This window comes from Rhipicephalus microplus, unplaced genomic scaffold, assembly GCF_043290135.1.
Source record: "Rhipicephalus microplus isolate Deutch F79 unplaced genomic scaffold, USDA_Rmic scaffold_145, whole genome shotgun sequence".
In the NCBI taxonomy this organism is placed as follows: Eukaryota; Metazoa; Arthropoda; class Arachnida; order Ixodida; family Ixodidae; genus Rhipicephalus; species Rhipicephalus microplus.
The window spans coordinates 67,088-94,202 of NW_027464716.1; the positions used below are offsets into that span (position 1 = coordinate 67,088).

The following is a 27,115-nucleotide window of genomic DNA, read 5'->3' on the forward strand; positions in this document are numbered from 1 at the left end:
AAAGCTTTAAAAGGGTGCCGTTGTTGTGGAGAGGAGCGAAGACCACGAACTGTTCTCCAGATATATGACAGCGGTTTATGGGGGTCTAGAGATTCGCAGAATGCTTTCCAGCGTTCGCTCTCCAGTTTGTAAATGCGTCGTTGAATCTTTTTCTGGAGCCGCCTTGCTTCCCTCAGATCGTAAATTGATCTTGTGCGTCTGTATCGTCGTTCCGCACGCCTTCGTATAGCTCGTAATTTTTCCAGTTCGATGTAAAACTGTGTTACTTTAGACGGAAATGGTAATTTGCGTTTGGACGCTTGCATAGCTTCCACTATGGTATTTTCCAGGCTGCAGGCGAGGCCTTCTTGGCAAGCGTTCTCAACACGCGATGCAAACATCGACCAGTCAGTGCCAATTGCAACACCGGAAGAGAATTTTTTTATGATACCATCGATCGTCACGTAGATGGGTATGTGATCACTCCCATGAGTCTCAATATCGCAAAACCACTTAACTTTGTGAGAGAAGCACCGTGACACCAATGTCAGGTCAAGGCAACTGCCATACGTGAGACCCCGCAGATATGTGGGGGTACCATCGTTCATGATGGAAAGGTCGTAATCGGAAGCGAATGTAACAAGGTTCCGGCCCCTGGCATTCATCCTAGTGCTTCCCCAAAGCATGTGATGGGCATTGAAGTCACCGGTGATGATCCAAGGCCCATCGGTTCTCATTAGGATGTCTTTTAATCTGTCGCAGTCAAATCGCGATGACGGAGATATATATCCACCAATAAGCGTGAACGAAACTGCATTCTTCTTCCCACGAAGACACACGTACTGATTGTCGTCATTTGAACTTATTGGGTGCGAAAGATAAGTCAAGTCTGTGCAAATGTAAACAATTACTTTGCTTCGTTCTTCACAAGCGGCTGAACAAAAAGCTTCATAACCGGACAATCTATAAGGCGTTGATACGTTTGGTTCACATATGACAAGTATAGAGAATTGATTGGCCCGAACAAATTGGCGAAAGTCCGAGATACGGGACTTCATGCCTCTGGCATTCCACTGAAAAATCGACGCACTTTTAACTTTAGTGCGGAAGATGAGATTTTGTTGAGCCATTGTGCTTATACGAAGTTAGCAAGAAGCCCCGCCGCGGTGGTCTAGTGGCTATGGTACTCGGCTGCTGACCCGCAGGGCGCGGGTTCGAATCCCGGCTGCGGCGGCTGCATTTCCGATTGAGGCGGAAATGTTGTAGGCCCGTGTGCTCAGATTTGGGTGCACGTTAAAGAACCCCAGGTGGTCGAAATTTCCGGAGCCCTCCACTACGGCGTCTCTCATAATCATATAGTGGTTTTGGGACGTTAAACCCCACATATCAATCAAGTTAGCAAGAACTGGATTCAGTGCATCCAGTATTTGCAGTGCACTCTTAGCAGACGGAGACTGCTAAGACTGCTATGTTTATATAAAAATGTGGTAATACTAAGTGATCACGCACGATGAATTACCCTCCTCCCCAAAAACAAATTCATTTTAAAATAGTTCGTCTATCTTACTACCACCTTCATTTATTTACGCCACATTTATTATATTGTATTTTCAGGTATTATTCACTTATAATAAGCAGTAATGGCTTTAAAAATTTGTATTTAAAGGCGCCCTGCAATATCTTTTCAGCATAATCAGAAAACGCTGCTGATTGGTAATCGAGACTCCCAATAACGCGTGAGCTGCGCCATCGCGGTGGTCTGGTGGCTAAGGTACTCGGCTCCTGACCCGCAGGTCGCGGGATCGAATCCCGGCTGCTGCGGCTGCATTTTCAATGTAGACGAAATGCTGTAAGCCCATGTGCTCAAATTTGGATGCACGTTAAAGAACCCCAGGAGGTCAAAATTTCCGGAGTCCTCCACTACGGCGTCTCTCTAATCATATGGTGGTTTTGGGACGTTAAACCTTACATATCAATCAATCAATCAATCAAATCAATCAAGAACGCGTCAGCCAAAAATTATACCGAAGTGTGCGGGTGGATATTTACAATAAATTTCGAAAGTCGGCTAAAAAGCACTTCTTCTTTTCCCAACTATTGGTCTTATATACTTAAAAACTGCGGCGTCATATACTAAACTTCCATACCACTGGCTGATCTCAGCATGACGGTGTCCTAGTTACTACAGCCACCACGACAGGTCACCATATGTGCCCCCCCCCCCGCGTGCATGAGATAACACTGGGAGTCTGCATTAGGTTCAAATAAAAAAAACATTAAAAGTGCTCAAGGTCATGAGGTGCGTGTGACAAATCTTTTTCACCTGTGCCATCTCTACTTCCTTAGGTTCAAATGGTTTGTATGGACTAGAGAAGAGAGAAAGCAATTACAGTGCGGGACACATCTCTGCAACTCCGTTTGCGCCTGACAAATTCTAAACATTTCTGCGGCGGTCGACGCATGAGGCATTGAGCTCCTTCCATTAAGCCATTTCATATATATTTGAAAAATTGTTGAAAGGTCCTTTCTTCTCTCTAAAAATGTGCTTTCTTTTTTAGCGGGCATTGGTACTTTTTCAGTGGGAAGCCCCTTTGTGTCTGGTGAGAGATGACAGCTTTTATTCTAGGGAAGGCACCTAAGGACGACAACCAGCCAATACATGAGACACTATTATTTTTGTTGTACTTAGTAAAATGCATGTCTAAACAAGAAATAATTTTCTCTTTCTCTCACTTTTACTTACAGAAACAAGTGGAAATATATAAAGATTCACTCACGAGAGGAGATCTGCTGAACCCTCCAACAGTGGTCTCTGCATTCCAGAGCCTACTGTGCTCGCACCATGACTTCAGACATCCTGAACAAGAAGCCTTGCCGTTACATTATTTGCGCAACGCTACCGACAGAAATGCTAAAATATGGCTTGCAAGGTCTGTTTAAAAGCTAGGAGAGCCATGGAAGTTGCAGTAAGCGACGCTTTCGTTACGAATGACGACTACTTGTCCAGTACCACCACCACCTTCATCGTCGATAACGTAACGGAAGCAAACTTCAGCCCCGAAGACGTGCTGGGTCCTCGATACCACAAGCAAACACGCATCATCATCATTATCATCATGATAGTCACCTCCGTCGTGGGCAACAGCGTTGTCTTGTGGAAACTTGTCGTCAGGCGTCGTCGCCGTCGCGTTTCGAAGGCCAGAGTGCTCTTTCTTAATCTGGCAATGGCGGACCTCTCGGTGGCCTGCGTCACGATGACATCGCAGGTCGTGTGGGAGGTGATGGGCAGGGCGTGGATTGCGGGAGACGCCTTCTGCCGCCTCTTCAAGTTCTTACAGACGTTCGCCCTCGTCTCGTCGACGTACATGTTAGTGACCATTGCTTTGGACAGGCACATCGCCATCGCCACTCCCTTGGCCCCCAGCCCCGATCCGTGGAAGCTGGCGGCCGTCACTTGGCTTACATCGTGCGTGCCTTCACTGCCGAACGTGTACGTGTTCCACAGCGTCGAAGTGACGCCGGGAAAGTGCTTTTGCGCGTCCATATTCTACGACCGCGGCGTGCCCCTCTTTCACCGCCAGATCTACATGGGATTCATTTTCTTCGCGGTGTTCTTGGTTCCCCTCGTCCTGCTCGTGTCCTTTTATACGGGAATACTCTGGGCCATGTGGAAGCACAGTTCGAGTAGCGGCAAAGTCGGTCAGCAAACAGCTTCGTCCCTGCCAAGAGCAAAGGTGGGTCGACCATTCGTGAGCATGCTTCGCACTGGCATATGTTTTATGTTCTAAAAGTTCTGATGGATTCCCTTGCTCCTTAGACATGCTCCTTAGACATGTAATTGCTCCTTCGACATGTTCTAACGAAGCACTACTTGATGAAATGCAAATGAAACTCACCCGGACTTTGGAAAACGAAAATTGTACAAGCTCATTTTTATGTTAATAAATACTTAACAAGCCATTGTCACGCTTGAAAGTTAGGGAAAACTTAGGGTCGATTACATTTCTTGGTCAATAGTTTGACATGGTTTTAACAGAAAGTAACCTGTCAATACTTCTAACCACTTACATATTTAACTCGCTTCTCTACGTATTCATTCAACCATTCGAAACATTGCTCGACATATTTTGCCCAAAAGAATTTGAGGTACCCTTTGCTACCGCCATGAGTATGCAATAACTCTTAAAAACTGGCATGAAGTAAGCGTTCAATACTCAATAACAGCACGTTTGTCTAGTGAGGAGGTCGAATATAGAATGGTTGCATATAAAATGCTAAAGGGAAAAAAACGTAACCTGTGACAGCAAAACCACAAGCGATTGTTGGTCACGAAAATTTCAGGTGTCCTAATGTGGAAATTTTTGCATGTTCCCGCCCTCTATTCTTTGACATCACTTATGCCCAAAGGCCAATGTGTGCCGATTACTTCAAGTCAGCTGATTTCAATAAAGTTCACTCCGTGCCTTCTTTCGGAAGTTTTCGTCATTTATGCCAAACTACAGGTGCGGGGGGCGGGGTTGGAGTGCAGATCGTTTGCAAGAGAACACTATTAATCGCCTCAAATTACCCACACAGCAGACCACAGTCATTGACAACATTGTGTGTGACGTCATATAAAGTGAAGCCACATAAGCGATGAGACTGAGGTGCACTACATTGTCTGCTGTCCACAAGGCAACGATCTTGTGTGTTTATCCGTGCGTCGTTAATTCAGCGTATGAATCTCAGTTGTAGGCTGTGCACGAATCTTCATATTATTGCGAAAACATTCGCTAAATGCTCGCTGCTAATGATAAGGTGTTGTCTCGGTATTCAAGTTCCTTAAGAAGCTATGCCAGTTTACTACAGTGCGGCAGTGCTGTACCAGGTGAAGAATGGACATGCGTGAACTTTGCCATACGTAAACACTTTCCGTAACGGATACAAGCTGCCGCTTACCCAGAAATGTTTAAAGGATGAGGGAGAGGGAAAGGTTCAACTATATCCCGTGTATTTTGTGGGTGCGTTGGTGTATGTGACTGCATTTATGTGCACGCGAAATTGAAAATTTTCAAACAAAATTTTGAACTCCCCCCCCCATCCCCCCCATGGCTATGCTAAAGGTATGCCGTGTCTATACTCTGACTGCATGCATCTATCTGTATACGGCAGCTGCACATCATGTGATAGGTAGCGCTAACCTGGATTGTAATATATTCCACCAATCCTTTCGATCAGATGCTAAATCACCGCTATCCTCGAACTTATGAACTCTTAACATATCACTAGAGAGTTTTAGTACTGCGGACTGGTACGCATCACGCAAGTGCCTTGCGTTACGAGGCGTCGTTTGCCACTAATCGGCATTTAGTACGCCGTAGTACCCGCGTACATAACGAGCGTGAAGCATGTTGCGTCATCTGGTAGATCAAAATAGAAGCACGTGCTGTTGACAGCCAATGTGAGCCAATCCAAGTGTTATAGCCAGATTATTGCCATATTTTAAGCCACAAAGCCGGTCGGTGCTCGCCTTCGATGCCACCATTTTGCAAAACAAAGTCTCGCGCTGTCGCGAACTTGTTCGAGAGCGGCGCATTCACCTCATACATACGCATCTCATGTGTACGTAACGCGATACGTGCGCGTTGTGGTCTGTGCATGCGCACTACGCAGAACGTGGCGTCCTTACGTGCGCAACGCCGCCACGTACGCAGCGTACGCAGTACTAAAACTCTCTACTGATATAAATGTTTAGATCGTACGCAAACTTCGCAGTGTTCCCATTTTACCTTACTGTAGCAGCCATAAACTTCAGCATGAGAAGCTTATGCAGGTGGTGCCATATGGTGATGCAAAGTGAAACCAGGCAAGCATATCAAAAAACAACAGTGTTCGACTTCATTGAAAAGAAGTGTGGTTTCTACTGCACATTCAAATATGTTCGAGTGACAGCCGCCATTGTCAAACAGCTCCGAGGAGCTTCTGAGCATGGCACGGTCAGTCACAGACACGGTGCGGCTTTTGCAACGTGGTCACCATTTCGCTGAGCGTCCTTTTGCAGATTTCATACTCCGCATTGGTAGGACTGACATGCCTTACATGGTTTCTAATTTTATCGTCTTACAACTTACGGGAAAACAGTACTGTTAGATTGGGGTTTGGTATCGGTGTTGCGTTTTATGACTTACTAAAAAAATAATTTCTAGTTTGCTCAGTATTTCTATCATCGTAGCCGTGTCAGGAGTGTGTCAAAAACGTAAAATCACCATTATTTTTACATGGTCAAAAAATTGCCGGAGTCAGCCTTTAAGCGCTTGTATTTTCTTCGCGCTCACGCTCGTACAGCTCGTTTGTATGATTCCCCTTTCTTTTTTTTCTTTTTCTCTCTTTGTTTCTAGCTCTTTTTAGTAGTCCCTGATCGCTTCCGGCAGCGTAGGGTTATATGGCAGTTTTTTTTATATACTGGTTGATGCCCTTGCCTTTTTCTATTTCGCATGTTGTATCTTTTCTACCTTAAGAGTCTACCATATTCCACGGTAACAACCTTACGGCAACTCCGCTATGATTTTCATGTGTTTAACGTTGAGTGATCAACACTTTAAACATGTGTCAACATGTCATATAAATGTCAGTGGTGAATTCTTGGCCAAAAGCAACAATGACAACCATATAGAATATCTCGTAAAATCGATCGAGAGTGTGTCGGTTTGTGTCTTCAACAGCGCGACTAGACATGAATAAAAAAAAAGAAAAGTAACAGCTTAACCACGAAGGTAATGATGATGACTGGGGCGAGGCGTTCGTTCGTCCATCCATACCTGTGTCCTTCCACCCGTGCATGCGTCCATGCGTCCGATCGCGTTCGAGAATACAGGTGACGCGCGGGTAACACGGACGAGACGCGAGCCAAGGAAGCCGAGCGCAAACGTCTTCAACGCGCCCACCACTCTGCTCCGTCCATGCCCCACGAAAAATTCGCCTCGTTCGGCGACTATCCAGGAGACTGAGGAATGCACTCGTTCGCGCGCTCAGGCAAAGCGCGCGCAGCAGCCAATCGGAGAGTACCGGCACTTCGGAGAGTCGCGGCAGAGTAATGCCATCTAGGAAACGAGACGAGAAATGGTCATCTATTTCTCTTTCTCGTATCTTCTTCTCTCGGTTACGCGTAACTAGCGACAAGGTTAGTCTAGAGCTTCGCTCCTAAAAGGGGGGAACCATGTTAAGGTTAACAGACCATATACATGACTGCGGTTTTTTATATGTCTCCCTGTGATAAACTTCAGATGACAAGGAGCGCCATGTGTTATGTTCCTTCTATTCGTTTAATCCATGCGTGTCTAGTCACTCTGTTGAATCCATAAGCCATTTGCAATGAGTTTCTCAAAAAGCACCCGGGAATCTGTTTATTAAGCGTTTTCTTTCTGATGTTTGAAGGATAACTGAGTTGCAAGTTGCAGCCAGGCGTTTGAAAAAAAGAAAGAAAATAAACATGCTGACCTGCACTTGAAGCGCACGTACTTGAGTGATTGAACTCTTGATAACAGCGTTTTCGTTTGCCCCTATTTGCTTGGACTCTTCTTTCTTTTTTTTTCAACTAACATATTTTTATGCCCCACGAAATATGACACGAGGTAGTTCTGTGGCGTAGCAGATTTTCTTCCAATCATTTGATAAGCACAAAGGGATCGAAGGAATGTACAAGAGGTGCGAAACGAAAAAAACTGAGAATTATGGCCAGGTGGATGGAAACAAGTTTATTGATTACGGCTAGCACAAACTTTTCGCTGACGGCACTCGTTTTTGTCAAAAAACCTGGTTCAATCTGCTCGTCTGTGAGCCAAGCGGCATTATGAAGTCAATTTTTAAGGCTAGTTCACGACTATGGGTGATAAATCTATTCGAAAAATTAACTAGTCCAAAAAATGCACTAATATTTCACAAGTAATAAAGAGTGAGTTTCTTTGGGAGCGTTTTCTGCGCCTCGTTTACGGAGTGCACTGATGTCTCCACCACGTAGGGTGGAAGCAGATTGAACTTGCCTGTTCTTCGAGGTAGCACCGAAAACACAACTGCGGTGATGATGTTTCGTAATAACGAATTGACAAGGCCCACCAAGCGCTGAAGTTATTCGTAAAATAGCTGCGCTGTTATGTTATGCTATTTTATGTTATGTTATGTTGTCTTGTGTTACGTTACGTTATAACTGTCTTGTTGGAGAAATGCTCAGGTCTATATGAACACAAAAACTCTATTTCTATAAGCTCTGCAGTGCCAAGAAAAAAGTAGTAGGGCAGAAATAAGTCCATTGGCGAGCATGCACTGTACAAGGCTGATTGAAGTTTTCCCGTCATGTCTTGCATTCCATTTTCGAGATGTCATCAAGCTTTATTCACCAATTTCGCCCCACTGAATGTTCCCACGTGCATCCCACGAGGGCTTTCATAGAAATAGATCTACCGTTAACAAAACTGGACGTCCATATATTATAAATTAGATGGAAAAACGTCAGCTCTTTCGCGTTGGTACTCAGTAATATGACCAATAAATGGATTGCAGGCGACGTTACTTCAGCACAACTACGTCCCGTCCTATCAAGTATTTTTGGAAATTTCTGCGAGTTCTTGCAGCTCCAAAAGATTTTCTATCCAGTGGAATCCACTATGTCGGTTATTTCTTTTAACTTATCTTTCAACGACCAAAACAGCGAAAACGTTCTGCACTCGAAGCTACCTTGCCCTCGGGTATTTCTATAAATACATCTCGTTCATTGGAGGCTGCCTTTATTTTTCATATTCATTTTTAATTCAGACAAAATAAGAAAGTATGTAGATGCAAATGAGGCTACGCCTAGTGAGCGCACAGCGTGTACTTCTTAATTTGAAATTACATTTAATCCAATCAAGTCTCCTTCAAACGGCCGCTGCATTGCGGGCACCTCATTTAGTGTGTGGCGTATTATATATTTGTTTAACGTCATAACAAACGAATAAAGATAGAAAAGCATCTGTCTCCCATTGGCAGGGTAGACAAATAGCAAGCCAACGATGATTCCATTTTCCTCCGTACTTACCGTTTCGCGGTAACCACGAACGAGCGTCCGCGTCCCGAAATCGGCATGCGAGAGTAAAGAAATGTGAAACGCAAATCTAACAATAAATTTGGACTCATGGATTTCCTGAATTTTTATTAAATTAATTGAGTAGTCAGCGATGGATTCAATGCCTCTTCAGGTGGCGCACAATAACGGATCTCGGGAACTTGGTCTGACTCTTTTGTGTCTTACTTCAAGGTGCACACTCATTAATAACCTTACTCTACATTCGCAGATACATATCACTGCGGGTGACGTTGACTAACGCTCCCATAACATGGTTCGGAATACATTTACGCAAGTATACGCAAAAAACTGAACACGGAGCCGCCTTTCTAGTTCTGTTGAATAGAGAACCGTACGCGGCATGTTGAAATATTCGGTTCGGTTACAAATTGTGACTTCACTTTCACCCTTTTCCGATGTTCGTTTAAAGTGGACACCATCATTTCTTTTTTGCCCTTCATTCCGTACCTTCTTTTTTTCCATTCTGGGGTGAGGGTAGTAGGGGGGCAGCCGAGATTTCGCACATGATGCAGGTGAGCTGTTGCAAAATGCTTTTCCTAACTCTACCTGAATAAGTGTATCAGAAGAACTGTCACGGAAGTGATTTTAATGTGTCCTGCGAGAACATCGAAAATTGAGAGGACGCTTGCGTTTCGCATTTCAGAGTAGTGAGCGATGGCGTTTCATCACCAGGTAGTGTCGCCTTCTCTTTCGCTTGTCATGCTTCACTCCCTGATGGGCACCTTATGCGTGCCCTGAGAATAAGAAAGTCTGTGCGTGTAGCATTTTCCATTGTAAACCCTCTTAATGCAGCTACTGCAAGTACACAGTTGTGAAGTATGCCTATACAACGCCATAAGTCACCCTTTTGAGAAGTAGTGAAGTGCCGATTCCACATCTGAAAGGCAATGCGCGTACGTACGTATTCATCCTGATGCAAATACTTACGTAGCTGCGCACTTAATTGAAGTTATTTCTGATAATGATGAGGGTGGGGACGTTGGTGGTGGTGGCGTATTTGCTGAGTCCTTTGTGACTGATGGACATCAGGCAGCTTTAAACCACTTACTCGGCACACAATTCACGCGGTGTGGTGTGACGACTGGTATGCGCCGAAGGAAACTGACATTTTGTGCCTGTCCGAAAACAGTGAGGACAGGCCTTGGTACTTTAAATGATCGAGTGATAAGAAAAGCTGATAATTCCAGTGTCGACCCTATGTATGTGAAGTATAAAAACTTGAATCCTAGTAGTAATAGAACCCGAGCATTCTGCGGGGCAGTCAGCTTTTATCGCAGAGTGACGCCAGCTTTTGAAGCTGCTTTAGATAAAGACCCTATGCAGGCGTAATGGTAGTGACAGTGCAACGTCGATTGTCTATTAAGTGCTGGCTATCTAGTTTCATAAAAATCAACAACATTACGTATGTATGCTATGAATGAAAGATCGCGTTACAAATAATAAAGCTGTCATGTCGGATAAACGAGAGTTGTGGCTTTAGTGGCGGCTCCACTCCTATAGCAGTCCGACCATGAGTTTACTTATGTTCTTATGATTCAGCAACCTTTATTCAATTATTTTTGAGCCCCGAAATAAGCGCTAACAAAAGTTCCGTATGAAGTTATTATCATCGCAGCTCAAAGTGCACTTCCTTGCTCTGACGGAATTGCGTTAAGTCATAAGTTACCCTCTAAACGCTAGTGTAGTCGACGTTAGCGGTAAGCGCACGACGAATGCACAACCACCACACTTACAAAAACACGTCGATCTACCTTGTAAAGTTTTTTCAAAGACAAAAAAGTATACCGTAGGCGATTATTCGCCGACTGCATCGCATGAAACAGATTCTCGCAAAGCGTGCGATCTGCCGAATGTTTTCCTTACGGAAACACCACCGACACCCTCACCTGCGCTGACTCATGGTGTCGCGGTAAAAAGCCGCAGTATATTATAGCCATACGTAACATGGTTTTAAAAAAAACACTCGAGCCCCGTTCGGCGAGTTTCTACGAAACATCGTAGGACTTTTATTATCTATCGCTGCGTCAGTGGCCATGTGACGAATGGCGCTCATTTTATTGCCTTGTGATAACATTTGCTTTAATACCTGTAAACAAGGCCTTCGATGCTCTAAGTTGACACACGTAGCCATGATGCTCATATATCACGTTCGACTGATCTTTGAGAGCCTTGAATAATCAATACGGAGTAAAGGCAATACCGAGGTGACGTTGATGGAACATACTAGCTTGTCAAAGTTTGATTTTAGCTTGGAGCAAACAAATTCTGCCAACGTCATTCGAGCACACTTGATGCCAGCTGTTGGTGAACTGTTTGGGCGGGGTAAACTTCAAGGCACTCGCAACGAGTAAGCCTACAGTGTTTCTCTCTCTCAATTTTCTTCGATATTCTGTGCGTCAATTCGTGTTCAACATAGCCCTGATAATCTGACATATTAAGCGATGTCTAGTTAGGGTTACAGAAGGTACAGATCTTAGTGGCGGCGTTGTCATACGCGAAAAACCTGGCGCTGGAACAAACTGGTTATGTGACTCACGTAGGTGCGTCTGTCACGTGCTCATTTGTACGTTCTTTCTTTAAAAACTCATCAAGCTCACTTGCTATTTTACGTTGCCCCGCCGTGGTGGTCTAGTGGCTAAGGTACTCGGCTACTAACCCGCAGGTCACGGGATGGAATCCCGGCTGTGGTGGCTGCATTTCCGGTGGAGGTAGAAACGGTGTAGGCCCGTGTGCTCAGATTTGGGTGCACGTTAAAGAACCCCAGGTGGTCGAAATTTCCGCAGCCCTCCACTACGGCATCTCTCATAATCATATGCTGGTTTTGGGACGTTAAGCCCCACATATTAGTCAATCAGTGCTGTTTTACGTTCACACAGATCACAGATACCTGTATAAGAACGCAGGACGTCATACTCCGTCACCGGCGCCGAAACGTGGGTCAATAAACACAATGCCGACTACGTAGGCTCGCCCTTACGTCATGTTCGCAACCAATGAGAGCCGTCTCGCATTTGCCGGGGTGAGAAAGGGCCTATGCAAGAAATAAGTAACAAAATAAATAAAGAAAGAAAGAAGAAAAGAAAGAAAGAAAACATGGCAGCTCTGTCACGCAACCCTAAAGCTTTGCTTGTACGCGTTGTCCTGGTAAGGAAAAAGCTTCTTCGTTTTTTTAGGTATGTGGCCGTACAATCGTGGGCTAAATTTGTGCCCGTTTGAAAATGGCTCGTTTTTGCTCTCTCTCATCATTAAATTCTAAGTGTGGAGGGCTTGTTTTCTGTGTGGGTGGAGAGTGTAAATATCATAATACGTAACTGTAAGGGTCATTCTACATGAATATTATGTGCCAAATGTACAAGATCTTCTGCCTTTTATGCGTATTAAAATTATCTACGCTTAATGTACTTTCGAGCAAGTGTGTGTTGACCTCCATTGAACAGCTCGAATTTCCTGAATCCACTTTTCATCTTTTTTTTTTTGTGCAGGTGAAGACGCTCAAGATGACTGCCGTCGTGTTCGGTGCCTTCCTCGTGACAAACGTGCCCTATATGGTCCAGGAGGTCATATTGGCGTTCGGAAACCCCGATATCTTGAACGCCAACGTGGTAGCTCTGTCGGGAGTGATTTCTGCTTCGAACAGCGCCATCAACCCGTACATTTTTCTGTATTTCCAAAAACGTCACAGACGCAGAGGGCGAGGCATGTTGACATCCTTGTTGAAGCATGTTCCCTGCCTCCAGCGCTGCATCGCCCGCTCCGACAACGGTATCGCGAAGGCGGCAACAGTGACCTTCACTTACTCTGGTCGCCACTCACGGACGGTAACCACGGTGAACTCCGAGTCATATTCGGGAAGGAGCTTCACGTGAAAGCACTTTTGTACCATGAAACGCCAGCGAACCACTGGGCTGTGGCCGGGTTGGTTCAATCTGTTGGACAGTGTAATGCTCACGCACTTTATTGCACATTCTATAGCATTTGGTTTCCACTTTTTTTTAATCTACGTGAAAAAATAAAAAGAAGGACCGCCGCATTTGTTATTTTTTCTACATAATAACGTCAAGAATGTCTTAATACACATGCTACTGAAGAGTGTTCTAGCGGGCGTTGTATGCAAACTGCAAGGTTTCACATTGCACGGCATGATTTTCAGGTTACTTTACTGAACAGACGAGCTTGGCTTTGGCTTGCGTGTGAAAGCTCTGAGGGAGAACTTCGCAGATGAGGAATAATATCTGTTTAATTCGGACTAAATGTATTTGTGAGAGTGATACAAAATAAAACGAACTACGTATATAAATGAAAATCACCTCTTTTTTGTGGTCTTCAGAAAGTTCTTCACAACCAGAACCATTGATCAAGAAGCGATATCATCGCAAACGCCACTAGATTCCTGAAATTGTTTTCGTTCCAAGTGTTAAACGCGGAAAACAAACAACAATATTCTATGTTGTTTCTAAACTTCATCGTAATGACACATTTTCATGCAACTCCTGCAATATAGGACCACGTAGAAGAAATGTGCCTGCAAGTATACTTAAAAAATCGAATACATAAGCTTCGCATTTAAAAGCTGAACGCGATAGCGTTATCATGTCCCTATTGCGTACTAAGCACTCAGTGCATGAAATCTTTTTGAACTTGCCGTTCACCCAGTACGTGGCTTCAAACAAATATGCGCAGTAACGTGTGAGACTTTTGTAGTGGGTGACCACCTTTGAATTGCGAAGCCATTATGATATTCACGTGGCGCCTGATGCCTAATGACAATATACGCTTGTACCACGCAATATTGGTTCAATGTTTTATGTTCTACTGTGAAGCATGTACACAGGAGGTGCGTGTTTGTAAAGCATGAAAGTTACTTTCACAAGCAGAAAAAAAAATACGCGTGGATTTGTGGCAGGACACCCGCTTGCCACGGAAACGACCGTAGTTCGATCCCCGCTCGGACCCGGAATCTTTCAAAATTGTTTTTACTTGCATCTTTCTCGGTTTCTCGGTCACGCACTAGATGATGATTTTTCACTCACAAGCAACGACGCCGACGCCGGAATTTGTGCAAAACGAGTTCTTTCATTGTATTGCGTCTGAACAGCAAGGTTATTTATGTGATTTCAACTGCTTTCCTTTCAACAGTTGCCTGAAACGACTTTTTCTAGTATCGCATAGAATCAATAAATAGTTGGTAATACAGAAAATATTTTATAGTTTACCAGCATGGTCCTGCAGTATCCAAAACCACCCTAGAAAGACCACATTAACTACGTCTTTTAGCTCTTGTGTGATGAAAGTGACCATGCTTTTAAGTACTTAGCACTTTAGGGGCAATCTGTTCAATCATTCATAGATCTCATCTGGCATGGTCGCGCTTAGAGGCAAGCGTTCAATACATTCCCTAAACATGAGTATCAGTGCCCGAAAGCAAGTTCACATTAACAAAGAAGGTCTAAAATACTATAGTCAACAGCAATATTTAATAAAGGCAATATTAATTTAGAATAACTAACTTGAATAAGATGCGTTCGGTCGCCGCCTCACATAGCGGGCGATTGCTCCTCCCACCTGCACTTCGCGGGTACTTCTCCGCTACGTCTGAAAGGGTGAAATAACCTCAAAGAACTCGCTGTAGATGGTACTAGATAACTAGATAAAGCACAGTAAAAAGGAGTGCGAACTCCCTATACAACACGATTCTATAAATTATAGGGCTGGGGTCAACCTACATGCTTCGCTCAAGCATTAACGTCACTGACACCTTGATAAACGAAGCAGTCAGCACTGTACGAACGAAAATAGCAGCGTGACTATGATACGCACTTCTTTAGGTTTAGCGAGGGAAGCTGCATTTGGTTCCTTCTTTTTTTCTTTTTTTGTTACACACCAATGATGAACTAATAATGTAATAATATCTGGGATTTTATGTCCCAAAACCATGATATGAATATGAGCGACACCAGAGGGGATGGCTCCGTAAATTTCGACAATCTGGTGTTCTTGAGAATACACTAATATGGCACAGTATACAAGGGCTTCTATGGTAATTACCATCTAAAAGCGATCACCGGGGCCGAATTCGAACACGTGACCTTCCAATCAGCAGCAGAGCACTATAACTACTACACCACCATGGCGGACGATATGACTAACCTAAAGCTAAAACTCTACCAAGCAAAATAGTTTGGCTAACTGGATGCTACTTTGCTTTGACGGCTAAGGCTGGTAACAGTCGTGGTCCATTGCTTAGCCTTTTACAGTTACTTGAACATGCCTTCACTTGAATGAGTTTGAATCATAGAGACAAACGCTCTTGACTTCGCTGGTGCTCAGCGAAGACAGGCCATTATAAAAGAAATAATCTTCTAATAACAGCTTCACAAGACATTGCAGCAGTCTGTTGTAAAAGAATTATTTCGATTCTTATAAACGACTCCGCATGAAAGGCTGTTACACTGCCAGGTGTCATCCTGCTCTGTGGACAGTAGTGTCGGGCACATGCTCCATCTGTGTCTCTCCGGTTCTTATCTGTCTATTCTTTTGATGCATCACCAAGGGCAGAGAATCGCAGCAACACTTATTTGCAAACTAAAGATTTCCTGTGCAAGCAGAAAGAAGGAAGAACGGGGACAGGATAGAGTGCTCTATCTATCTAACTGCTGAGAACAGGACCCTTGCCACCACTATCTTTGCTGCTGGACTGCTGTTCGCGCTGAAGACGTCTGCGCCAATGTTCACTAAACCTTTTTCTCTTCTATTCACTTTTCTCCCATTCCTCTTTCCCGCAGGCGCCGCGCCGTGCTCCCAACCGGGCTGCTGTCATTAGGCGTCTTCTTCTTCTTCTAACCACTACCACCTCCACCCTTCTTGCTGCTTGCTCAGCAAGGCCAGATATCGGTCTTAGTTAACCTTCCTGCCTTTCCTTTCGTTCATCTTACGGCCTCTCTTGCACAGCGTTCTATGTAACAATTTAATGACCCGCTTCTGTGACTGAGTTCACGAACTTTTCGTTCCTAAGTGTTTGTTTTCATTGGCCAGCAGCTTTCAGGGACGATGTGTCTAGCGTCAGGATTGGCTGAAAGTTCTTGCCGTGAAGATATTTAGCGCAAAGTGTTTTTGTGATTGTTTTGACTACGCATTACGTACTCATTTTTTCTGCGCCCTAGACAAAGCCCAAAAGTTACGAAAGCAAGCGATAATTCTCGCTTGCGCACCGTCATGATTGCTGTTCTCTGAAACAGGCCGTGCATGAAAGGAGGGTATGTTTGGTCTGGTGCGCTCCTGCTTCTAATGTGATAGGGCGGTGAAGCGCGCAATTAAGCGCTGGCAGGGTGGCTTAAGTAAATGACGTGCCTGCGTCACGATGACTCGTCGTAATGATAAACAGGCCTGTAAGCATAATGAAAAGTAGTGTCAATGAACTGCTTAGTGAAAGGAACTGATAAATGTAAATTCATCCTCAAATTTTGACATCAAAAATGTAGCTAGCGGGAAAACCTGGCAGCACTCGCTGAAATAAATAGATTTTTTTATTTCTAAAATTGAGTACATGGTAGTAAAAGAAAAGTTTTCAAATACGAGTGTCTGTTGAGCGCTAGTTTATTCATGGGTTCGTGTACCCATAACATATCCGTATTGTTTTTTCATGGGGTAACACGTGAGCCGTTAGACTTGCCACTTTCTACATTTACCAACTAAACGAACATTTCTAGGGTAGATGCATTCACAAGAAAGCTTTGTATGAATGCATTCGACGTTTGACGTCCTTATAAATTCACATCCCGATAGAGAGGTTTAACAGCGTACGATATATAGCAGCACTCATCTGCCAAATGTGAAATTACCTAATGTAACGACGACTACGTGTTTCTTCGACGTCATCCGAAAAGGCCCGTTCTCCGATTCACCGAAATTTTTGCACCGGGGAACGGAACACCCACGTGACTGTTACGGTGAAGTAGGCTCGAACTTCACATACAGTCACTACCCATTGGCCAAATAGGATCACGTGATCGATGTTGCAGCCCAGGCCATCTGTAGGCACAGACAAGCGCTGCTTTCAACTCAGTCAAACTTTATCGTGCCTTGGCTGGGGCAAAGAAGAATTGGTGCTGTAAACTGGCGTCAATATAGCGCAAGTATCCAGCTCCGAGTTGCGCTCATGCATCGCTTGTATTTACCATTTCCCAGTTATTCTAGGCACCAAAAGCAAACACACGGTGCGAAGGTGCCAGTCAGAACAAGATGTTATAGCGCTACTGTGACGCCGGCTGAAAGCACAGACTCGCCTAGCAACAGTCAAAGCGCGTCGCAATTCGACTGACTCGAAAGCCACACTGACTCGAAAGCCACACTGACTCGAAAGCCACTAGGGTGGGGATAATGAGGGATTAAAGGGATAGGATTAAAAGGCACATAAAGGGAGTGATAGGCGCATGGACAGGGAGCGACGGAAGTAATGAGAAGACAGAAAAGAAGAACACGGTTGTAGGAGTCCGAGGACGGGGCACCACTGGCGAGAGCTCTTGTCGGCAACAGGACATGGCGTACGCCTACTCCAGTCGGCCAAAGCTATGCTGCGTCATCATCGGGGACCGGCGCCAGGAAGGAGCGTAGGACAAACTCAGTCGGCGAGAGCTGCACTGTCGTCGGAAATCGCGAGGGCACAACCGGTCGGCATGGAATCCAGCTAGCGAGTCTATAGTGGGCTGTTACAATTGTGCTAAACGCGCTCGTGCGTGCATCTACGCGTGAATCATAATATATCTTAATGTTGTTATGCGACCTGCGAAAGAGTACGACAATGATTTGGTGTCACATACTACAGGCATACTGCACTCAAATCACTGCTGTAAAGGGGAACAGCTAGAGTCGCCCTTCAATAAACGTGGTACGGGTACTTGTACACTTTTACTGCGCTTGTACTTATTTCCTGTTGGTCGCAAATATCCACAGGGGGCGGAGCTCGCCATTTCTTTGTGTGTGTGTGTGTGTGTGTGTGTGTGTGTGTGTGTATGTGTGTGTGTGTGTGTGTTGAGATGAAAGTCTCAGCAATCTGAAAACACCACACTTGTACAATTCCCGCGTCGTGTTGATATCTTCACAGACAGTGCTGAGTCATATCTTTCTCTTGCGCTGACTGTTTTCGCATCAGAAGACGGCACAGTGGTGTCTAGACAACTTTTTGTTAGCGGTAGCGGCGTGAGTAGGCGATTTCTCGTATTTTAAAGCTCTAAAAAAGCCGCTTGTGTGGTTAACTTGGCGCCACAGGTACATGTCTTGGCATTTTTCAACAAGATGGCTGTCTGGGTGCGAGATAGGCGGTCTCTGGTCTATAGCAAAAGAGCAAGTGAGCGTCTGTTGGTGCTTTACAGGCCCTTTAACCTGTCGGTTTCTGTTTACACCACGAACTTTTCCAACTAACCTAAGGTATACAGCTTCGGTGTACAAAGCGATGCTGGCGAAATACTGACGCTGCGTAGATCTCCAGCGTATATTCATTCATACAGCCTAATTGTACGATGCATTACCAGCCCGCAACCACGCAGATCAGCGTCATGTTCCCATTCGTAAGCATGTTCCTGCCGCAAAAGATCGTCTCTTGCTTCGTCGCAGAGTCCTAACAACCTTGCAACACCATGTACCGGTATCAAGAAAGAAGACAATGGCGCGCACTCATTTTCTCTGAAATCTGGCACCATTGCAATTCACGCATATATGAAAAGTTGAAACTTCCACTGCGCGATGTCATACGAAGAATCTCTCACGCTTCCCCATAAAAAGCGCAGATGCAGCGTATTACAAAAAGAAAGCTAGCCATGAAAAGGTCTGCACCAGACACCACCTGTTTTTCTCCCCCCCCCCGCCCCAAAAAAAAAGACATCACAAATTCAAATGTTGCAAAAGCCAGAAGGACTACATTTTTATTATTTACTTATTTTGCTTCAGACACCTTCGTACAATTCGCTGCTTCAGAAAAGTTATTTATGTGCACATCATACCGTAAGGATTCTCCTCAAGGCTAATACTTCTAAACCTTTGCCTCACCATCTACATGGCAGAAATTTTCTTCATTTATTTTTTGAAAGCCTCCCATCGAAAGCATCTTGAGAGTTATTTTTGTCTTGTTTCCTTCTAACGTAACAGTTGCCAAAGATTATTACCTAACAAATGTGATGTTATTCTTTGTCCGAAAAACGTTACAAAAAACGGGAGAAACACTTAAGAACTATTCTTGTCAAACAGTGAATCAGTTATTGTCCAAAAGCAATGCATTCATAGTGATATCAAAGTAGAGGAGCTTACATAAATCTAGACTTGCAGTTCCATTTGCACTCTACGCACATTGCCATTTTTATATTGCCCACAGCTCATGTCGAGTCGTATACGGGACCTTTGAAAAAATAAAAGCAGACTGACTTTGCACAAGACCACGCAAGGCTGGAAACAGGAAAACTGGATGCTTCTAAAGACGAATGTGTTTGCTTCAAGGTTGTTTTTGGGCCTTAGCTATGTGGTGCAGGTTCTATTTATTTATTTATTTATTTATTTATTTATTTATTTATTTATTTATTTAGTTACCCATTTATTTATTTATTTATTTATTTATTTATTAGTTTATTTGGACACACTGTGGACCAAGATTTTGGTCCAGCAAGGAAGGGCAAAAGTGAATTGTAACAACAAGAATACGTAAACATGAATTAATCGTTCAAAACACTCATATAGACACGCCTAAAGAGACAAAGTCTCTGGTAAATAGCAACACGATTAAAGCACATTTGAACACTAAACACCAAATAGATGGTTATCCAGTGACGTAGCAAACTTTTCATTCGCGCAAACCTCCTCGGGCAGTGAATTCCAGTCTCCAACTGTTTACGTAGAAAAAAAAAACTGTGTGTGTAAGCATTATTTAGGGAAATGCCGTTGCCAATTATCTAAAATAGAGGTTTTGTACGTCAAAAAAGGTTCAGACGCATTGCCTGGCCACGACGACGTTGGTCAGAAGATGGTTCCAGTGGCTCGATGAGGTAATTCACCGGTGACGTTTATTGAAGTATACGATATGGGTCATGATACTTGGGGACCAGTTTGGTAGAAAGGCCTGGTGTGGCAGAAGAGGCATGCAGCCAGACTAGTTAACCTGGATCGTAAGAAGTAGCGTTAATTGAAGCCTCATGGTGGTGCTTTTCCCGACATAATTTTGTATAAATTTATGACGGGAAAAATAGAAGGTTGAACGAAAAACCTGGCCACTAATTTTTTGAAAAACCAACGGCCGAATATCCTTCTATTTGTTGCCAACAATTTTCTTTGGCGTGTTGTGTCAACATCTGCATCTGACTCTTCGCGCTCTCGATGAGGAGCCCTTAAGGAAGTTCTTATTTATTGCCCGCGTACATCGGCATTTGAAAAATGAAATAGAACAAGTACTTCTTGTACAACGCAACTCCAACTCCTTTAACTCCTTTATTCTAGTTAGGCGAAAGGTCTTGCGCAGACACCATTGGAAGCCACCTATCAGCTCACTTTACAAGCGGGAATTCTTCAACGAGGCTTTTTTTTTTCATGCGCTTAAGCTCCCGCGAACTGTTTCGCGCGATGACCGAATCGACATCAGGACAAAAGAAAGAAGCGAGATAAATAACCACCCACTCGCCCTGAATAGATAGTTGAACAGCGCAGCTGCAATGGGCGGCCCCGGTATGTTATCACTGGGTTTATCACGAAGCCGTTCCATTCAGTGAAGCTGGATGGCTTGCAAAGCAGTGTATCATACGGTGCGGAGTTGACATTCAATTTTGGTGATAGGTGCCGAAAGGCACAGCATTTTCATGAAATGCACAAGAAGACCACTAAGAATGTAGCGCACGCTCCCTAAAGTTTTCCTTTAGTGTGTCATGCGCCATTTTCGGTGGAACATGTGTCGTCCTGTCTGGTGCATGGCCTTGAGGATCCCTTGGGGGCAGCATGCGTGCTTCTGCCGCATTCTTCGCTTCGGAACGCTTCAGTGGAGCAGTGGTGAGTACTCGAGTTTACGTAATTTCTCTGTCACATGCGCTTTTCCCCGCGCGCATTTCGCAATTTTTACTGATGCAGTGCTGGGTAGTGAGCCCGTCCAATTTTCGCGGCACATACCTACGCCAAAGCCAACATGCCTATTCGTTTCGCTTCGGCATATGGCAGGTCCGTTGTAAACGAAGCCTCGCAAATTTTCACGTATAAGTTTGCGAAGGATCTCTCATGTCGTGTAAACCACGGTGGCCGTAATGCCGCCGGAGTTCCTTGCTTGTGATCGCTGCGGCAGTTTTGAGATGTGCAAAAGAACCAGATATTTTTTTGTGTCCATAAAGTGGAGGCTAAACAGATACCTGTGCATGCCGCGGTGGTCTAGTGGCAGAGATGTATACTCGGCTGCTGACTCGAAGGTCGCGGGATCGAATCCCGGCTGCGGCGGCTGCATTTCCAATAGAGGAGAAAATGCTGTAGCCCTGTGTGCTCAGATTTGGGTGCACGTTAAAGAACACCAAGTGGTCGAAATTTCAGGAGTCCTCCACTAGGCGTCTCTCCTGTTCATATGGTGGTTTTGGGACGTTAAACTCCACAGATCAATCAAACAGACACCCGGGTACACGCACAGACATCTGTGACTGCCACGCTAGTTTTACGTATATTGTACACTGTTCTTGGCATTCACCGTGTTCGACCGACGACGTAGGGTGCTCATGCACCAGTCGAATAACAGCTGGCTCCGAGGATGACATTCATCAGTACTCTCAGCTATAGCTTTGGCGTAACCACAGTCATCACGAGCCCCGCTGACGATTCAAGCTTTCTTGCACAGAGCATTTGTGGCGTGCCAGCTAGATGCATGACGTGCTATATTTAGCGAACCATTCTCGGAGCAATAATCTCGGAAATAGTCGCCTGCCACATTGAGCCGAGACGCGAGTGCACTGCGTAGGGCCTTGACATGTTGCACACTTGTGCCCTCTTCACAGACCTGGGCTTTTCATCCTGCCGTGGGGTGCCCGCATGCAAAATAAATCACCGACACTCCGTTTACTGGCTCCCGTTTTTAACTGCGGAACACCATCGCGAGCTCTCCGGCACGACTGAGAATGTAACGCTAACGTTATTCGTTAGGCACAGGAAGGGGACGGGAAGGCAAGAGGAGTGTTTGGTCGGGAGTTGGCGCCTGTATGCCGGATGCGCGCCGTGCCTAACGAGAGGGGCGGATGTGAAGTTCGAGGACTAAACGCGTTGACAGAAAGCTAGCGTGGATGCGTGGGCATAGGGGTTATAGCAAAGAGAGTGAGGGTACACTCAGGTTGCATTACCTAAATGCGTTTTTCCACAAAGTCATTAGCATGCGCTGTGCTTTTCGGTCCTAATCAATTTGCATGCAAACACCGTGATACGATTACGAGACATCAAGCCCTGTGGGCCTCGAAAATACTTTTTTTTCAACGCCAGCCTATATTTAGGAGCATAAGCGCTATTTTTAACTTTACCTTTTTTATTTTCATTCGAATGCCGTCACTGCTGACGCAATCGAAAATGCTAGCTCTAGCGGAACAGGTCACTGCTGTAGCCACTCGGAGGCCGCCATCAACGGGACGTTTCAAGTGCGAAGCATTTTGGGTGCTTTAGGAGCCTGGCTTGCCGTATACATGTATAAATATTGTGTGGCGGGATCGCGCTCAAAATTAAGTGGTCAGTACGAACCTACAACAAAGCTAACAATACTCCAAAACTGATTAAAATAAACGAACAACGTCTTAAATATTGTATTTAGGAGGGCTTTCATCAATAACTAATCACATCAAGTGCTAGATATGCTTCTTAAACAAGGGTATCACACCAGCGGCGACCAAGAAAGAGAGCCAATGCCTCGCCAAGGCTGTGATTGTTCGTCCGATCTGAGCGACAAAAAATTTCTGATGGGTTGCGACAATTAGACGATCGGCCACTCTCTGTGCCGACGCTGCTGGAGCACCGTTCTCGCCTTTCGTCGGCTCACAAGGCAGTCAAAGCCTTCTTGCGCTTTCTGGAGACAACGGGCCTATGTGGACGCCTTTGACATTTGCATAGTACCACCGTTGCATACGCGTCAGCCAATGTAGTGTTAATTTTTTTCTGTCATTCCGTTCTCTTTACCCAATTTCTCACGCATATACTCACCTTTCCCATTCCCCCAGCGTAGGGCAGCAAACCGGGCATGTGTCTGGTTAACCTCCCTGCCTTCTCTCTAGTTGTTATTCCTACCAACCAGCACTTCTCTGGCGCCCAGTCAGAGCGCATCGTTTGGAAATCATGCCTGAGCTGGGAAGACTATAATTTAGGGGGAAATCCAGCATATTCTACGGATTCTTTGGGAATTTTGGATTCTTTGGGATTCTTTGGGAATCCAGCATATTCTTTGGGAATCGATATCATACGGAGAGAAGGTGACTATGTTGTAATTTTTTATTGAGTGTACCGCTACGAATTGACGCTAAAGCCAAATGTACAAATGCGCGCGGAGACATACAACTAGTTTTTTTTACAGCTGCGTAGCGATGCCAACAGCAACATGGAAATTAGCAACACCTAAAGCGGTAAGCTGATACGAAACGCTAGTGCTCGCGAGGACGATAGCCCTGGACGCTGCTACATAAATAAACCTCGGCGCATAGCTCCTAACTACAGTTGACGCTAACCCAATGGGACGGATATATAACTCAGAGCAAAGGGAAGAAGATACATAATGACAACGACACAGGACAGGCACTAAACTAACTACTTTCACGTTCACTATGCAGAAAGGAATAAATATATCTAGTCAGACTGCGCGCGCATCACCATATTACAGATAATTGCCCCATTTTATTATTTCAGCAGGCTTAATTCATCAGAATAGATGCTCTCGCCAAAAGCGCCAGCCAAAGAATGCATGGCGCTTTTCGCCGCGTTCGAAAAAAACCCCGCACCCACCAACGGAGACAGTCTGCGCAGCCGCCGCAACGAGTCTGCCCGCCGGGCGAGCCGAGATCGAGCAACTAATCTGGGATCGGGCAAGACATGTAGGGAAGGACATCCCAGCTCCACAAACATGAAACGTGGTGAAGGGCGGAGGATGCAGGATGACATACGAATGAGCCTTCGCTTTCTTTGTGCAACAACTCTGTATTCCTATTGTATGACCCCCTCAAAGTAAAAAAAAAATCGTGAGAATTTGTGCACTTTCTCAGAAAAAGTCTTTCAAATGTCTTTCCATTGACCAGATGGGTTTTTTTTTCAGCAAAAGCTGTACATAGCGTGGAAAAATCTATCCTGCAGTGGTGTCTCCATTGGCTCTGTTATGAGTTACGTCGTTCGCAGCGTCGTACCCAAGCACGTGCGCCGTTGGCTGCGTTGTGAGTGATGTCGTCGTCCCCGTCACAAAAGTTACGTCGAGTGCACGCGCTACAGTTTCTCCTGAAGCCACATAGGTATGCCATGGGCAACTGTAGAAGAGCTCCGAAAAGGGAAACAGGAAAGAGCCCGCATTCGACGGGCCGATGGTGCAGTCGAGGGACAAGAAAAAAAAATGGCCCCGTATATGTGTGTTACACTGCAATGGTCGTTGAAAGACGATGGTCTTGCGTCTGGCGAGAGTGAACAAAACTTTATTTGATGTTCTGGGCAAGAAAATTGGTGAATGGTATTCTGGGGGCGCTGCTTTAGAGTGCCTCGAACGTGCAGCGGAGGCGAACGAGCGCATCATGTCAACCGTGAGACATGAGCGCCATCTGGCAGTTATCTTGTTGAACGAAGCGGGTGCGCCCTGTGCGCCCGTCTCGGAGGTGATAAGGTGTCGAACGCAAGGCGACGGGTAGGTGACGCCACCATGTCGTCTTAGCAAAGCGTTGGGAACACTTGCCTTTTCGTGCAAGCATTGCATGGTGAGTGCCACGTGATATACACTACGGTCCTTAGAATTACTTTTGTACGCCTTTTCTAGAAAGAGACACACATACAAAATATTGACGTGTCGTTATGGTGCCTCAGATATGCGCAATAATTGCTTTTTAATTGACAATTGCACAAGCATTAACGCTGAATCTTGAGCAATATTGGTGTGCGCCATGGATGGGGTCGGCCGTTTGGAGTATTATTGGGCCACTTTGGTGCCATTTAGGGTACCGTTAAGGGTGGACAATCAGACAAATGTACCGACAGACAGACAGACAGACAGACAGACAGACAGACAGACAGACAGACAGACAGACAGACAGACAGACAGACAGACAGACAGACAGACAGACAGACAGACAGACAGACAGACAGACAGACAGACAGACAGACAGACAGACAGACAGACAGACAGACAGACAGACAGACAGACAGACAGACAGACAGACAGACAGACAGACAGACAGACAGACAGACAGACAGACAGACAGACAGACAGACAGACAGACAGACGGACGGATGGACGGACGGACGGATGGACGGACCAAACTCTTTGTGTCAAAGGTCCCCAAGGAAGACTAGGGTCATTAAAAATGGCTGCCAGCATCTTCTCACGGAGGGAACTTGAGTATTTGCGTCGCATCGGGGGGTGGGGGAATACCACGTGAATGTACTTGTATACAATTGTTGAATTATAACACAACCGTACTCGTATTAGTATTCGAAGAAGATTTTACAACGCGTTCTATAAATGCCACTCTTCCAGCTCTCGACGTGACAGTCCTACGTTTTTCGTGCAGTCCTGGCGGGTATTTTTTTTTATTTACAATTGGCGCGCTAAAGGTGGCACACCCTCAAGTTAGTGCTCGGCACTTAAGCAAGGTTCAGGGTAACATTGAGGCTTGATGGAAGCAGAAATCATGGAACTGGGAGCATGGCTAAAAAAACCAGTATGTCAAAAGCTGGACTCCTTGAAAGCGAAAGTAATCAAAGAAAAAAAAAGATTGATCTTTTCTTCTTTTCAGCTCGTGTTAGGGGGAAGAATAATTGCTGATTTTGTAACCCAACACCATATAACTTTGAGGGGCGCCGTAATGGAGGGTTTTGGAAAATTCGACCACCTGGGTTTCTTTAACGTGCGCCCAATTATAAGCACATGAGCCTAATCACGCGTCTTTACGCTCAAGCGCTATAACGACTAGATCACCGTTGCGGGTGCTGGGAGGGAGTGAGCAAGACGTTCACAGAACCACTCCTACTTAGGGCACTGGCTGCCTTAACGAAGACAAGTCCACTAGTCGATACCTTGACTCCAGCCACATTTCATGTTGAACGACTTCTTGTGGCGTAAAGTCGTATAAATCATGGAACGCACTGTTCTTATTGTTTTTTTTTACTGACTGATTCACACGAAACCGATTCCCACGATGCATGGAATATCTGGCAATTGGTTTGAGGATCACAGTTCTTTAGGACTGCACTCCACCGTCGAAGCTCACTGCGCCGGGAAAGCATGCATATCAAAACAACAGGTGCAAGCTTCCGTCACGTGGCTCACGCCGCACCGCACACTCACTCGCTAAGTTGTTCCCTTCACCGAGTGCATCGGACGCTCTCCCAACCCGCTTCCTGCCCCACCATTTTCATGAAAGCCAGCAGTGAGAGCAGGCTCATAGTCCTTTCTGATGCATTTCTGAAGAGCTTCGCTCATTGGTTGTATTCTTACACGACACAACAGCTAGTTTTTTTTTCTTTTTTTTAGACGATCATACTCGGAAACTTCCTCGCTGTTCTTCCGCAGCATCAACGCTGGCGAAAGCTGCGAATAATTTAAACAAGGTTATAAACGTCGGACGTCTGCAGCAGCTATAAACATTTCAAGAAGTTGTAAACTCTTTTATTTCAGTCGCTGCGTTGCAGTCGTTGTAAACGTTTACAGCGTGCACAGGCTTTGCGATGAAAAGGTTCCCTCGTTCCCGTTGGTATAAGGAAATCTGCATTCGTGTGATGGACTTTCTGAAAATAGCTTATGAATAGCTAGCATAGTGCCGGGTCTGTCCGCGGTGCGCCCACGTTGTATGACGCATAGCCACATGTGACGCGAAC

At 45.2% G+C, this 27,115-nt stretch overlaps 1 protein-coding gene across 1 annotated transcript in view; it reads left to right on the forward strand.

Annotated features, from left to right (window-relative positions):
* LOC142791139 (gonadotropin-releasing hormone receptor-like) overlaps positions 1–13,379 on the forward strand; it is a 62,945-nt gene extending 49,566 nt beyond the window's left edge. The window contains exons 2-3 of the mRNA XM_075885435.1: positions 2,725–3,713; positions 12,559–13,379. Of these exons, the coding sequence (XP_075741550.1) occupies positions 2,898–3,713; positions 12,559–12,942 (1,200 nt within the window). The 5' untranslated portion in view covers positions 2,725–2,897 and the 3' untranslated portion in view covers positions 12,943–13,379. The remainder of the gene's footprint in view (positions 1–2,724; positions 3,714–12,558) is intronic.
* The last annotated feature ends 13,736 nt before the right edge of the window (positions 13,380–27,115 follow it).